The 12,743-nt window shown below is 49.9% G+C and overlaps 1 protein-coding gene across 6 annotated transcripts in view; it reads left to right on the top strand.

Annotated features, from left to right (window-relative positions):
• Nucleotides 1-7,671, top strand: part of UNC13A (unc-13 homolog A) — a 68,122-nt gene extending 60,451 nt beyond the window's left edge. For 4 of the 6 annotated variants that reach the window (XM_086408485.1, XM_086408486.1, XM_086408488.1 and 1 more), the window contains 3 exons: nucleotides 1,022-1,114; nucleotides 1,838-1,997; nucleotides 3,873-7,671. In XM_086408485.1, coding sequence (XP_086264611.1) covers nucleotides 1,022-1,114; nucleotides 1,838-1,997; nucleotides 3,873-4,173 — 554 coding nt within the window. In that variant the 3' untranslated portion in view covers nucleotides 4,174-7,671. The remainder of the gene's footprint in view (nucleotides 1-1,021; nucleotides 1,115-1,837; nucleotides 1,998-3,872) is intronic. The other 2 variants (XM_086408491.1, XM_086408490.1) reach the window with 1 other exon arrangement.
• The last annotated feature ends 5,072 nt before the right edge of the window (nucleotides 7,672-12,743 follow it).

Consider the following 12,743-nt stretch of genomic DNA (forward strand, 5'->3'; position numbering starts at 1 on the left):
TAAACTGCTCCTTCAATGATCCCCATCAGAATCAATCAATGAGGATGCTTGTCGTGGCTGAAATTGAAAAGTACCTTACCTTGATTCAGGCAGACTAGAGAATTTGTGAGCCTGTAACTGAAAGCCTATGGATTGATTTGCCATCGGTAATAGCTGGATCTAGAGTCTCCAACAATGCCATTGGTCATTGGTCTCTATTGAGACCTCTGTGGGATGAGCTCTCCCCTCACTGGGCCTTGGAGCAGCTTAACCAGAGAAAGACTCTTTGCTAAGAGTTACAGCAAAAGTCCTGGGCCAGTTCCTATTGGCCCAGATTGGGTCACATGACCATCCCTGAGCCAATCACTGCAGCCATGGTCGGAGAATGCTCTGATTGGGCAGCTGTGGTTCATTTAGCCATACCAGAAGTATGAGATGGAGCCACACGGTTGATGGGGACTGAACCAGGATGGAGGCTGTGGAGATGGGCCAGAGTCTGGATGTATTTTGAAGGCAGACCTGGCAGTATCTTCCACCATATCAGTACTTAGCAAGGAAGTGAAAACAAAAGAGGGGTTGAGGACTGAGGTACAGGGTGCCCCAACAGTTTGAAGATCAACAGAGGAGTAGGAAATGGAAAAAGAGGGTGAGAAGGAGAGACTAACTGTAAGATGAGAACTTGGAGAGTGTAGCCTTGTTGCAGCCAAGAGGAGAAACTGAGGCACAGAAAGCCAAAGTGTCAGATGCTGCCAAGATGGTGTGAAAGATGAAGACTGAGTCTGATGACAGGGAATGAAGAAGAGGACATTAGGCTCAGAGAAGTTAAGAGATGTGCCTGAGATCACAAAACAAAGTAGTGAAAGGCTGAGGATTCCCGGCCTCCTTATGAGCACCCATCTTCCCAGCCTGCCCTCAGTGCCAACCTGTCATGGCTGATGACCTGATGCCGCCAGCATATGGTGGGTGGGAGGCAGTCCACGTCCTTTCTGGTGGGTGGGAAAGAATGAAGCTCATGCCAAGCATCCTCCCCTGCCCTGCCCAGGCTCGGGTGTGGAAGACCCTGTGGGTGAAGTCTCCGTCCACGTAGAGCTCTTCACTCATCCAGGAACTGGGGAACACAAGGTCACAGTGAAAGGTGAGTAGCCTGAGGTGGGAGGGAGAGTGCCTTAGTCAAGATGCACTAGATTCTAAGACTGAAACCAAACTCAAATAGGCTTAAGGAAGAAAAAAAAATTTTTTTTCATTAAAAAAAAGTCTTCATAAAACTGAAATGTTCAGAAGTATCCACCTTCAGGCACAGCTGGATCAAGAGGTACAAAGAGTGTTACAGGACTCATTCCACTTTCTCTCCCAGCTCTGCTTTCCTCTTGTGGGCTTTAATTTTCTAGTTAGAACACAGATTGGTCTGTTTTATCCAAGACCTAAAATAACAATGGCTTAAACAAGATATTATTAGATGGAATGAATCTTCCTGTGGGGTAACTCCAAGAACAATCAACCCAGAACTCATGTGGGGGCTGTGTTGGGGATCCAGGCTCCAAACATCTTTTGCTGTATTTTTATCTCTAATGTGTTTTCTTCCTCTATAGGGTCCCAAAGAACTCAGCCCCCATCAGCTTCCCAGTCTGCAGCTAGGGGAAAGAGAAAATGTAGGGCATTCCCCCTGCCTTTGGGGCATTCCCCTGCTGAAAGTTGTTTGTGTCACTTCCTCTTACATCTCATTGGCTGGAAGTTAGTCACGTGGTCATATTTAGCTACAGAAGCATGCTGGGAAATGTAATCTTTCAGCCAGGTTTCAAAAACCACAGCTATGTAGTGCGGAACCCTAAGCAGTCTTACCTTTTAATTCCCCCAACAGTGGTGGCTGCCAATGATCTCAAGTGGCAGACTTCTGGCATTTTCCGGCCATTCATCGAGGTCAACATCATTGGGCCCCAGCTTAGTGACAAGAAACGCAAGTTTGCGACCAAATCCAAGAACAACAGCTGGGCCCCCAAGTACAATGAGAGCTTTCAGTTGTAAGTCTGGGATGCTTTGGGGAGCATGGCTAGGGGACATGATCCTATATGGACCTCAGGGCCCAGTAGGCGGGAGGGATGTCTGGTGGACCAGTGGTTTCTGGGGACAGGAACAGGAGGGATCACATTGTAAGTGGGGATGCTGGGAAGGGAGACACCTTAGTGCAGGAGTGATACCAGGATGGAGTTGACCACCTTGGGGGACACACAGGTCAGGGTCGGGGACAGTGAGTATGATATAATAGCATAATGAAGGCTCATGAAGGGGAGAAGATGTCTGGCCAGAAGGAACATGTTGACCTGGGGCATTCTGGGGCTAAAAATTCTGGTCTGAGAGGTGTGGGTGGTCATGATGAGGCAAGAAACTTGGGGCTGAGGGGCATAGGGGTGGACCTCCTGGAGTCAGCAATGAGCTTTGTTGGTGCTATTGGGATAGGTCATCTGGAGAAGTCTGCTCTGGGGAACAAGATTGGAATGTGGCTTGGTCCAGGGCATGGGGATATGTGTCATGTGGGTAGAGCTGAGATCACATCTAGATGGGGCTTCGCAACAAGCAAGAGTAATCTTGGTCAGAGGCGTCAGGGACCTAGAGGAGTGGATGATTTATAAGGAACATAAATAAGTCTGATCAAGGTATACCTGGGGTGAGGGTGAGGGTTGGCGGATCTTTGGATCATGTGTGAGCCCCACTGGGGCAGGGTAACACTGGGGAGGTGTTCTTGGGGGACAGAGTGCAGCAGGGGAAGAGGGAATCAGAGCTGAAGGGAGGGGTCCCCGGAGCCTGGCCAATCCTATCAGAGAAGAGCTCCTGGTCAGAGGACTTTGGAGAGGTAGGTCACCTAAAGCAATACCTGGGAACAAGAGCACCGCCTAGTAGGGGCAGATACCTCCTGGGGGTGGGCCCAAGTAGTCGAGGGCTAGGAATGCAGCCTGGGAAGGAGATGCAAGAGATCAGTGTGGGTGTAGCCGGAGAGAAGAGAGTTCTTGACTAGCCAGCATCAGGGCAGGACCCAGCAGCAAGAACTTTGTAACCTGGAGGAGGGGGAAGAGCGCTAGAGTGGGCAGTCACTCATGGTGAGACATCAGGGCAGGGTTATACGGAGAGGGCACCTTGGGGGTAAGAAGAGTAGGCTAGGGAGCACGGGGGAGGGGCCACGTCAAGGGGAGAACTTGGGTTCAGATGGGAGCCTGGTAAAGGGTCTTCTGGGTGCCACATCTGGGTCAAGGTGGTGCAGGCAGCAGTTCAGCCGGCTGTGGGTGTGGGCGCTGGTATCACTGGGTGGGAGCATGGGGCTCTTGGGGTGAGGATGTGGCTTGGCTGGGGGCTGGGAGTAGTTTCATGGGGGTGTCCTTGAGTGAGGAATGAGAGAAGTAAAGGTAGAGAGAATGGGCAAGGATCATGCTAGGAAGAGGAGTTGTCAGCTGATGTGGCCGTGGCCCAGCATGGGGTTGTGAGGCAAGACACCTGGGGCAGGGGCAGAGCCAGGCTCATTCTCTTGGAAGGCTATGAAAATCAGTTAGTCACTCAGTCGTGTCGGACTCTGCGACCCCATGGACTGCAGCACGCCAGGTTTCCCTGTCCATCACCAACTCCCGGACCTTACTCAAACTCATGTCCATCGAGTTGATGATGCCATCCAACCATCTCATCTTCTGTTGTCCCCTTCTCCTGCCTTCAATCTTTCCCAGCATCAGGGTCTTTTCCAATGAGTCAGTTCTTCGCACCAGGTTATGAAAATAGGATCACTTAATGTGGGCGTGGCCGAGCCTCGGAATGCCCAAGTGTGGGCGTGACCCGGTGAGGGAGGAGGAGTCACCGGTGGGGTTGGTTGGCCAGGGGGGCGAGGCCTGTCCTCACGCTCCGCCCTCCCGCAGCACGCTGAGCGCTGACACAGGCCCTGAGTGCTACGAGCTGCAGGTGTGCGTCAAGGACTACTGCTTCGCGCGCGAGGACCGCACGGTGGGGCTGGCCGTGCTGCAGCTGCGCGAGCTGGTCCAGCGCGGGAGCGCCGCCTGCTGGTTGCCCCTTGGCCGCCGCATCCACATGGACGACACGGGCCTCACGGTGCTGCGCATCCTGTCGCAACGCAGCAATGACGAGGTGGCCAAGGAATTCGTCAAGCTCAAGTCGGACACGCGCTCCGCCGAGGAAGGCGGTGCCGCGCCTGCCCCCTAGTGCGGTGCACGCAGGCAGGCACCATTGCGCCTGCGCAGAGCGCGCAGGGCGGGGCGGTGCCTGTGCGCTTGGACCTCCCTGAGGGCGAGTCTCCGGGCTCTGAACGGAAGGCATCTTCCCTCTGCGCCTTTGATTTAGTTTCCCATTCTGGGGAAAGGTGAATGGCAGCGCCCTACCCCCTCAGGAGGCCTTGCGCCAGGGCAAGAGGAAGGAAGAAGCCACATCCCCCCTACTTGAGGCTACTCCCCCAGCGTTTAGGGGCTTTTCGAGCTGGAATGGGAGGAAAACCAGCCCCTGGAGAGGAGGCCAGGTCCCAGAGCTGTGTTACCGGGACGCCCTGCCTCCTGCCCCCTGGAAAAGCCATAAGATGGGTCCCAACCTTTGGGGCCCGAGACCAATTTGCCAAGTATGGAACTCTCAGCTCCCTTGAGGGGAGAGCCTTGGGCAAGGGGCAGGGTTTCCTGGCGCGCCCCCTGGGGTGGTGTGGGGACTGGAGGGGCTAGGGTGGTGGTTAGAGAGCCCCCCCACCAAGGTGGACCAGAGTCCCTTTTGATGTTTGTGCAAAAAATAAGGAAGCGGGGGAGGATGGGATTTCAAAAGCACATGCGCTCTTGGGCGCCCAAACCCGGCCAAGGGGTCTGCTCTGGGACATCCACGCTGCCCCAGCTTCCCTACGGGGTTTTGCCTCCCCCGTTCCCCACCACATATCATAGAGTTCAACCCACTCGTTTGACAGATGGCAAAACCGAGGCCCAGAGAGCTGCTTAAGACAATGCCGAGGGTTCCAGTACCACATCCCCTCCCCATTCCCTTTGGCCTGTGTGCCCCTTTGAAGGGTGAGCTGATATCGGATAACCCGATACAGCTCCCCATTGCTGCTAACCCCCCTCAGGGGACTGCCCCCAATCCTTAAAGAGGTGGGGGTTCAGGGCAAAGTCCCCCAGTGCCCCCTTCCACCTCTGGCTGCCACGCAGAACCCCTGCCTTCACTGCTTTCCATTGGGACACCAGGGTTAGATACCTGAGAACTCTTGATCTCCCACCAAAATAGAGTGAAGATTTGGGATTCCCTGGACCCAGTTCCCTGCCCCAACCACTTCCTCCCCTAGAATGCTCCAGTCAGGAAAGAACGGAAAGAGACCAGAAACTTGAGAGGGGTGTGTGTGTGTGTGTAAGTGAATATACAAATTTGCTGGGGAGCTTACTCCCCCCAAATTTCATTCATTCATTTAAACACACAGGCCACAGGATACCCCAGGTGGAGCCTCTGCCTGCCTGAAACTCTTTCTCCACCAGGGATTTTGGGGCAGTTTGGCCACATTTCTCCATTTTAGCTCACACAGGCATTTGGGGAGACGTTTTGGGAAAGTTTGGCATGGCTTGTCTTTGCTCAGGATCTTTTTCACGTTGGACCAGTATGTGTATGCTGTGGGGTTTTTTCCCACCAGATTGATGAATACAGGATTGTGCTGTACTAGGGAAAAATTTAAACAGAGGGATGAGAAGAGAGTTAACTAGGCTCCTGGAGTGATGGGGGCTACCTCAGATGGGGAAGGGCTTTCTGCGGAGGTGAAAAGTGTAAAGGAACCACCCATTGGAGAGAAAAGAGCTCCAGGCAGAGGCAACTTCGGATGCAAAGGCTTGGAAGTGGGCTGACTTGAAGCATAGCCAGGTCAGGTGGCTGGAGCTGAGTCAACCAATGGGGTGGTAGGAGATGCTGATGAGGTTGAGGAGGTCTGCCGAGGTCTCAGGCCAGGTGGGATCTGGTATAAAGTCCTGAGGAGTTTTGATTTCACCCTAGAGATTTGGGAGGCCCCAGGAGATTTTAAATCTGGGGAGAGTCTGGATTTCAGGTTTTGACTCTCCCTCTGGCTACCTCATGAAGAATAGACTGATGTGGTGGGGGGGGAGGACAAAATGCTTTCAGGACACTGAAATTAATTCTTGGAAAGATTTTGGAGCATATATTAAAAACTATGCCTTGGATGAGCCCCAGGGCCCCTTGGTACAGATGTCCCGATTGTGCACTGCCCAGGGGTTGAGCACCTCTAAGGAGGCCATGTGCAAACTGAGGGTTGTATTGTGAACAAGAGTTTGGATGAAGCCGCTGTTATTTCTAATTTACCTGAAAGTATTTGTGTGTCCCCTAAATTCCCTGGTGGCTCAGACTGTAAAGAATCCACCTGCAATGTGGGAGACCCGGGTTCAATCCCTGGTTTGGGAAAATCCCCTGGAGAAGGGAATGGCTACCCAGTCTAGTATTCTTGCCTGGGAAATCCCAGGGACAGAGGAGCCTGATGGGCTACAGTCCATAGGGTCACAAAGAGTCAGACATGACTGAGCGTTTTGAGTGTGTGTAAATTCAGGCAGTTTCAGGTGACTGACGGTTCAGAATTAGAGATTAGGATGAAAGTTCTCATTCAGGATGGTGGGGCGGGAGGGCCCCCCCGCCCCAGGGACAAGGGACAGGCTGGAGGTGTCTTGCAGGGAACTTGGAGTCTCGGTCATGAGGCCCAAGAGGGAAATTTGAACTTCAGACCATCCAAGAGGTGGCGGTGGACTGGATGGCTGACTTGGAGATGCGGAGAGGAGCAACATCCAAAGGGGAGTTAATCTGTGATTTGGAGTAGGCTCTGAAAGACTTCCTGAATGACTGGCAGGAAAGGGCAGGGGGAGCTGAGCTTCTGCCAGAGAAAGCCAAGGTGTTTCCCAAAAGCTTTATTGGGAAGTGCTCTGGTCTAGGGTGTGTGAGTGTGTGTGTGTGTGTGTGGGGGCTTCCCCAGCACGGGGCCAGGCACATGGAGGGAGCCTCAGGGAGTATTTGTCAAATGACGTTTTCTGACTCCCAGGCTAAAACTGTTGGGGAAATTTTCTCTCTCTTCTTCCCCCCAGAGAACTGGTAGTCATTCCTCAAAACTCATCACAAATATTCCCTTCCGTGGAAAACCTCTGATCCCCCTCAGGACTTCCCCAGCCACTGTCCCTCTGTCCGCCCCTCCCCCAGCCTCTGTCTCTGATGCCATGGAGCTGAGGGTATCTGTGAAAGGCTCTCTTTCCCTGCAAGATGGGGCTCTGAAGCCCCTTGAGAGCCCCAGTTTCAGTGAGCAAAGGCTGGGCCCGGGGGGAGGGGATGTCTAATTGAATTATGTCTCAGGCAGGGAGTTCTGTGTGTCCCCACACATTCACGTGTGTCTGTCCATACCAACCTTCCCCTCCCACACAGATCTAGGCACCCAGGAGGTATTCCCAGCAGACTGGCTGAGCCACAGGGCAAAGAGTAAAGAGAGGACAGAGGGGACTGGAAGTGTTTGAAATCACAACGACAAGGCTCAGAGAGGAGCAGAGGGCCACCCAGCATTGGACGATACCTTTGGGCTTCCACCATTTCACCTGGGGTGCCCGGGGTTCTGAGTGCAGGTGGGGTCCTGGCATTGCATTTGGAACTTGTTCCATGCGGGGAACTTGCCCCAGATTTTCATGGATCAGGAAAAGGATAAAATAGGCTCGTAGTGGGATCAGGGTGGGGTGGGGAGTGACATTGAGGGACATAGCCAATCCCCCCTCAAAAGGGAGGAGACAGTAAGAACCCAAAGAACAGAAGGGAGGGAAGGAGAGAAAAGAGGGGCGGGCAGACAGACAGAGGAAGAAGTCAAGAGGATCAGATCCTGCCTGGATGGGAACAGCCAGAACTTTGAAATGAAGAGAGAGCAATTCAGAGATGGGGCTGCAGAGACAGGAGAGAAAGGGCAAAAACAGAACTAGAAGGAAGAAGGACCTCCTTGCTCTCTCCAGTCTGTCCTCAAAAGATTTACCTAAAATAAGGAGGTGCCCAGTGGCATCCCCCAATCCTGGTTCTCCAGCACTACATCCTGAAACCTCACCATGCCCCCATCAGAGATGCAAAAAAAAAAAAAGACTTAGCCAACTAGAAATCCTTGGGACCTCTCCAGCTGGGACCTCAAAGACCTTTCTGTCCTTCACCCCCAGCAATGTCCATCTTACAGGTGGGAACACAGACATGGGGACAGAGGGGAGACAGCCCAGAGTTGCCCCAACTCTGCTGCTCAGGCAGAGAGGGAGGGGAACTCACTGCGGAGCTGCTCTACATCATGACCCCTGCTGTCTCCTGAACATCCTTTCCTAATAATTATCAAGGACCAAAGTCATTTTCGCTGACACGTGTTGCTTTTCTCTTTGCCTTTTTTTTTTTTTTTTAGAGAGACAAATCAAGTTGACAGTGTCAAGTAAGACCCCCTCCATCTGCCCCCCACCCCCCGCCCAGCCACAGTGACTCTTGTGCAAGGCATAGGTCACTGGCGGACGGTCCCTAGGCATCCCTGGCTACACAGTCAGGGAAACTCAGACCCCACATCCGGCCCCAGCCCCTTGAGTCCCTGAAACCTGGCCACGCAGTCCAGGGAGGTTCTTCCTCCACACACCTTCTCTTAGCATGTGATTGCAAATGTGAACTCAAAATGCTGTTTGTCTGTTTTAATTCCATCCCGTCAGTCTGGCATCTGCACAGATGTCCCCATTTCTCTGTAAATATTGGAACAAATGTTTAAAACCAACGAGAAGTGGTCATGAATGCATGGTGTTGAGATGTTTTGCACTATTCTGACTTTTTGGTCTCTGTAAAAATATTTTATTAACAGCAGACATTAAAAGAAGAAAAAGCACACAGCCTCGATGTGTGGTGACCTCCTTGTCTTCCTAAATTGGCCAAAAAACCACAAAGCACCTACTGTGAGCAGCCACTCTTCAATATACTTCCCACCCACGAATGCAAATCATTACAACTACCATGGTCTCATTTTACAGAGAAGAAAGCAGGTCGAGGGAAGGGAGATACTTCGGAAGGGATGGAGCCAGGCTCTGAACCCAAGATATTGGGCAGCTGTCGCTCTTTGCTCAAACAAGACACAAATGCCAGAGACACATTTAAATTCCACCCACTCACCCTTGTTTGGAAGTATTTTTGTTTTGTTTTCTGATGTAGCAGGTGAGAATCTCATGTTATCAACTTGGATGGGCAAAGAATGAAGCTTCATTTTTCTGTATATCTGAGTTTGACTTCTCTGTTGATCCCCCATCCCACCAGGGAGCCAAAATGGAATCTGACTCAACTCAGGGTTTCCTCGGTAAAGTCCGGAGATTCCTCTTGAGGTTTCTTCTATAGGTTTCCTCCTAAGACCCGGAGTTGTCTCTACATTTGAGTGGCCAGGGCAGGGGCTGTGGGATCCACCCCTGGAAGCGAGTTTGATAAGTGCATTTGGCTGCAAGTAACAGTCAGAAAGGCTAAAAGTAAGGGACTTCCCTGGTGATCCAGCAGCTACGACTCTGTGCTTCCACTGCAGGAGGCATGAGTTTGATCCCTGATTGGGGAACGAGCATCCTGCATGCTGCATGCCAAAAAAAAAAGGGTAAAATATAAAAGAAAAAGTGGCTAAACCACAGGGGTAACCCATAGCTCAGTAACTCTGTCCTCAAGAGAGGCTTGCATGTGGGCAAGATTGGAAGCCGCGTCAATGACATGGTATCTTCACACAGTGGAGGAATATTATACAGCTATGAAATGGATAAGGCACACGTGTCTGCCTGACCTCTGTGCAGGCAGCCTGCAGGTCCTGAGCACCCTGCAAGTTCTTTTTTTAAAAATGAATGCTTTTTAAAAGTTATCTGTTTGGGTAAAAGACTCCTTACTTCTATTTCTGCAGACTCCACCTGGCTTTCAATTATTCTGATACATTGTCTTTTGCGGTTCTTCACTTATAACAGTTTCTTCAGCAACGTCCTTTGCTGGTACTGTTAATATTTGTTGTCCATCTGGCCCTACCACAATGATGGGCTGACCTAGTCCACTTGTTTGAGCGGAGTGCAAATTTCCAAGCTGAATTCCATCTGTTAACTATTGTGATGACCTGAGGGATTTTTGGTCTTTGTTACATCATGCTGGTTCCTTAGTTGTGGCATGCGGAATCTTTAGTTGTGGCACTCAAACTCTTGTGGCATGCGGGATGTAGTTCCCTGACTAGGGATTGAACCCAGGCCCCTGCACTGGGAGCTTGGAGTCTTAGCCACTGGACCACCAGGGAAGTCCACCTGCAAGCTTTTGCTGACTGTGCCAGACTGCAGATGCGTACTTCTCCCAAGACCAAGCAGTTTCCATAGCTAAGCACATAGGCTACACAACATGACTTTCTTTTCTTTTCAGCTGGGCCACGAGGCATGCGAAATCTTAGTTCCCAGACTAGGGGTTGAACTCATGCCCCTGCGGTGGAAGCAAGGAGTCTTAACCATTGGACTGCCAGGAACCCCGCCCCCGTGCCCCCTGCCCAGCATGACTTCTGCGTAACTAATTCGTTCCTGACAGAGGGAAGCCGGCTTGTTTACCGCTTTCTACAGAAGGTGCTCAGCCCTTGGCCCCCTGCCTCTCAGCATGTGAGTCCAGTGTGTCACCCATGAGGCTTGGGGGCTGAGGCTCATGCTTGCTGAACTGTGAGAAAGAAACTGTCTTGCTCCGATGCAGTGAGTCCCACAGTGACTCCACACCAATGGCTGAAGGACAGGCTTATTTCTGCCATTCTCTAGGAAGTGAGCTGCTTCATTCTGACGAATGAAGTGTGATGATGAGTGAAAAAAAAAGTCCTAGAAGGTTTCAAAGAGCATGATACTACATTTATAAAGCTCAAAAGACCTACCAGGTACACCCACAGAGATTTTGTCTAGGGATAATTAAGGGTGAAGGCAATGGCACCCCACTCCAGCACTCTTGCCTGGAAAATCCCAGGGACGGAGGAGCCTGGTGGGCTGCCGTCTATGGGGTCACACAGAGTCAGACATGACTGAAGCGACTTAGCAGCAACAAGGGTGATTAATAAAACAGGATAAGCACAAAACTTCCCCAGTGGCTCAGTGGATAAAGAATCCGTCAGCAAAGCGGGAGACATGGGTTCAATCCATGAGTTGGGAAGATCCCCTAGAGAAGGAAATGGCAACCCACTCCGGTATTCTTGCCTGAAAAATCACATGGACAGAGGAGCCTGGTGGGCTACAATCCAAAGGGTCGCAAAGAGTTGGACACAACTGAGCGACTAAGCACAGCACATACAGCAAGGTTGAAAAATTGAGAATTCTACCCTTATATACATTGGCTGTTATCAAAAAGCAAAACAAAACAGAAAACAAGCATTGGTGAATATGTGGTGAAATTGGAACATCTGTGCACTGTAGGCGGGAATGCAAAATGATATACCTGTTGTGGAAAACAGTACATGGTTCCTCAAAAGATTAAACATGAAATGTAAGTTGGTGCAGCCACTATGGGGAAGAGTATGGAGACTCTTTTAAAAAAAACTAAACACAGAGTTACCATATGATCCTGCAATCCTACTTCTGGGCATATATTTGGAAAAACAAAACTCTAATTCAAGAAGATACCTGCATCCCAATGTTCACAGCAGCACTATTACAATTGCCGAGACACGGAGAAATAGCAACAACCTCAGATATGCAGGTGACACCACCCTAAAGCAGCAAGCGAAGAGGATCCAAGGAGCCTGTTGATGAAGATGAAAGAGGAGAGTGAAAAAGCTGGCTTAAAGCTCAGCATTCAAAAAATGAAGATCATGGCATCCAGACCCATCACTTTATAGAAAATAGATGGGAAAAAAGGTGGAAACGGTCTCAGATTTCATTTTCTTGGGTTTCAAAATCAGTGCAGATGGCGACAGAGTCATGAAATTAAAAGACACTTGTTCCTTGGAAGAAAAGCTATGACAGATCTAGACAGCGCATTAAAAAGCAGAGATCATTTTGCAGACAAAGGTTCATATAGTCAAAGCTATGTTTTTTTCAATAGTCGTGTATGGATGTGAGAGTTAGACCGTAAAGAAGTCTAGGCGCCAAAGAATTGATGCTTTGAACTGTGGTGTTGGCGAAGACTTTTGAGAGTTCCTTGGATTGCAAGGACATCAAACCAGTCAATCCAAAAGGAAATCAACCCTGAATATTCATTGAAAGGACTGGTGCTGAAGCTGAAGCTCCAATAGTTTGGCCACCTGATGTGAAGAAATGAATTTATTTACAAAAGAGAAATAGACTCACATATAGAAAACAAACTTTTGATTGCCAAAGGGGAAAGGAGGGTATAAATTGATAATTTGGGATTAAAAGATACATACTACTATATATAAAAAAGATAAATAACAAGGACCTACTGTATACACAGAGAACTATATTCAATATCTTGTAATAATTGAAAAGAATCTGAAAAAGGAATATATATGTATAAATATACATATAACTGAATCACTTTGCTGTATACTTGAAACATTCTAAATCATCTATACTTAAAAGTCAAAAATAGAATTACCAAATGATCCAGCAATTCCACCTCTTGGCATATGCCCAGAAGAATAGAAATCAGGGTCTCAAAAAGATATTTGTACACCAATGTTCATAGTAGCATTATTCACAATAGCTAAAACATGGAGGAAACTCAAGTGTCCCTCATCAGAAGAATGGATAAGCAAAATGGGATCCATCCAGTCAGTGGAATATTATTCAGCC

This window comes from Bos grunniens, chromosome 7 (genome assembly GCF_055505025.1).
Source record: "Bos grunniens cultivar Pamir isolate PY7600 chromosome 7, Bosgru_T2T1.0, whole genome shotgun sequence".
NCBI lineage: Eukaryota > Metazoa > Chordata > Mammalia > Artiodactyla > Bovidae > Bos > Bos grunniens.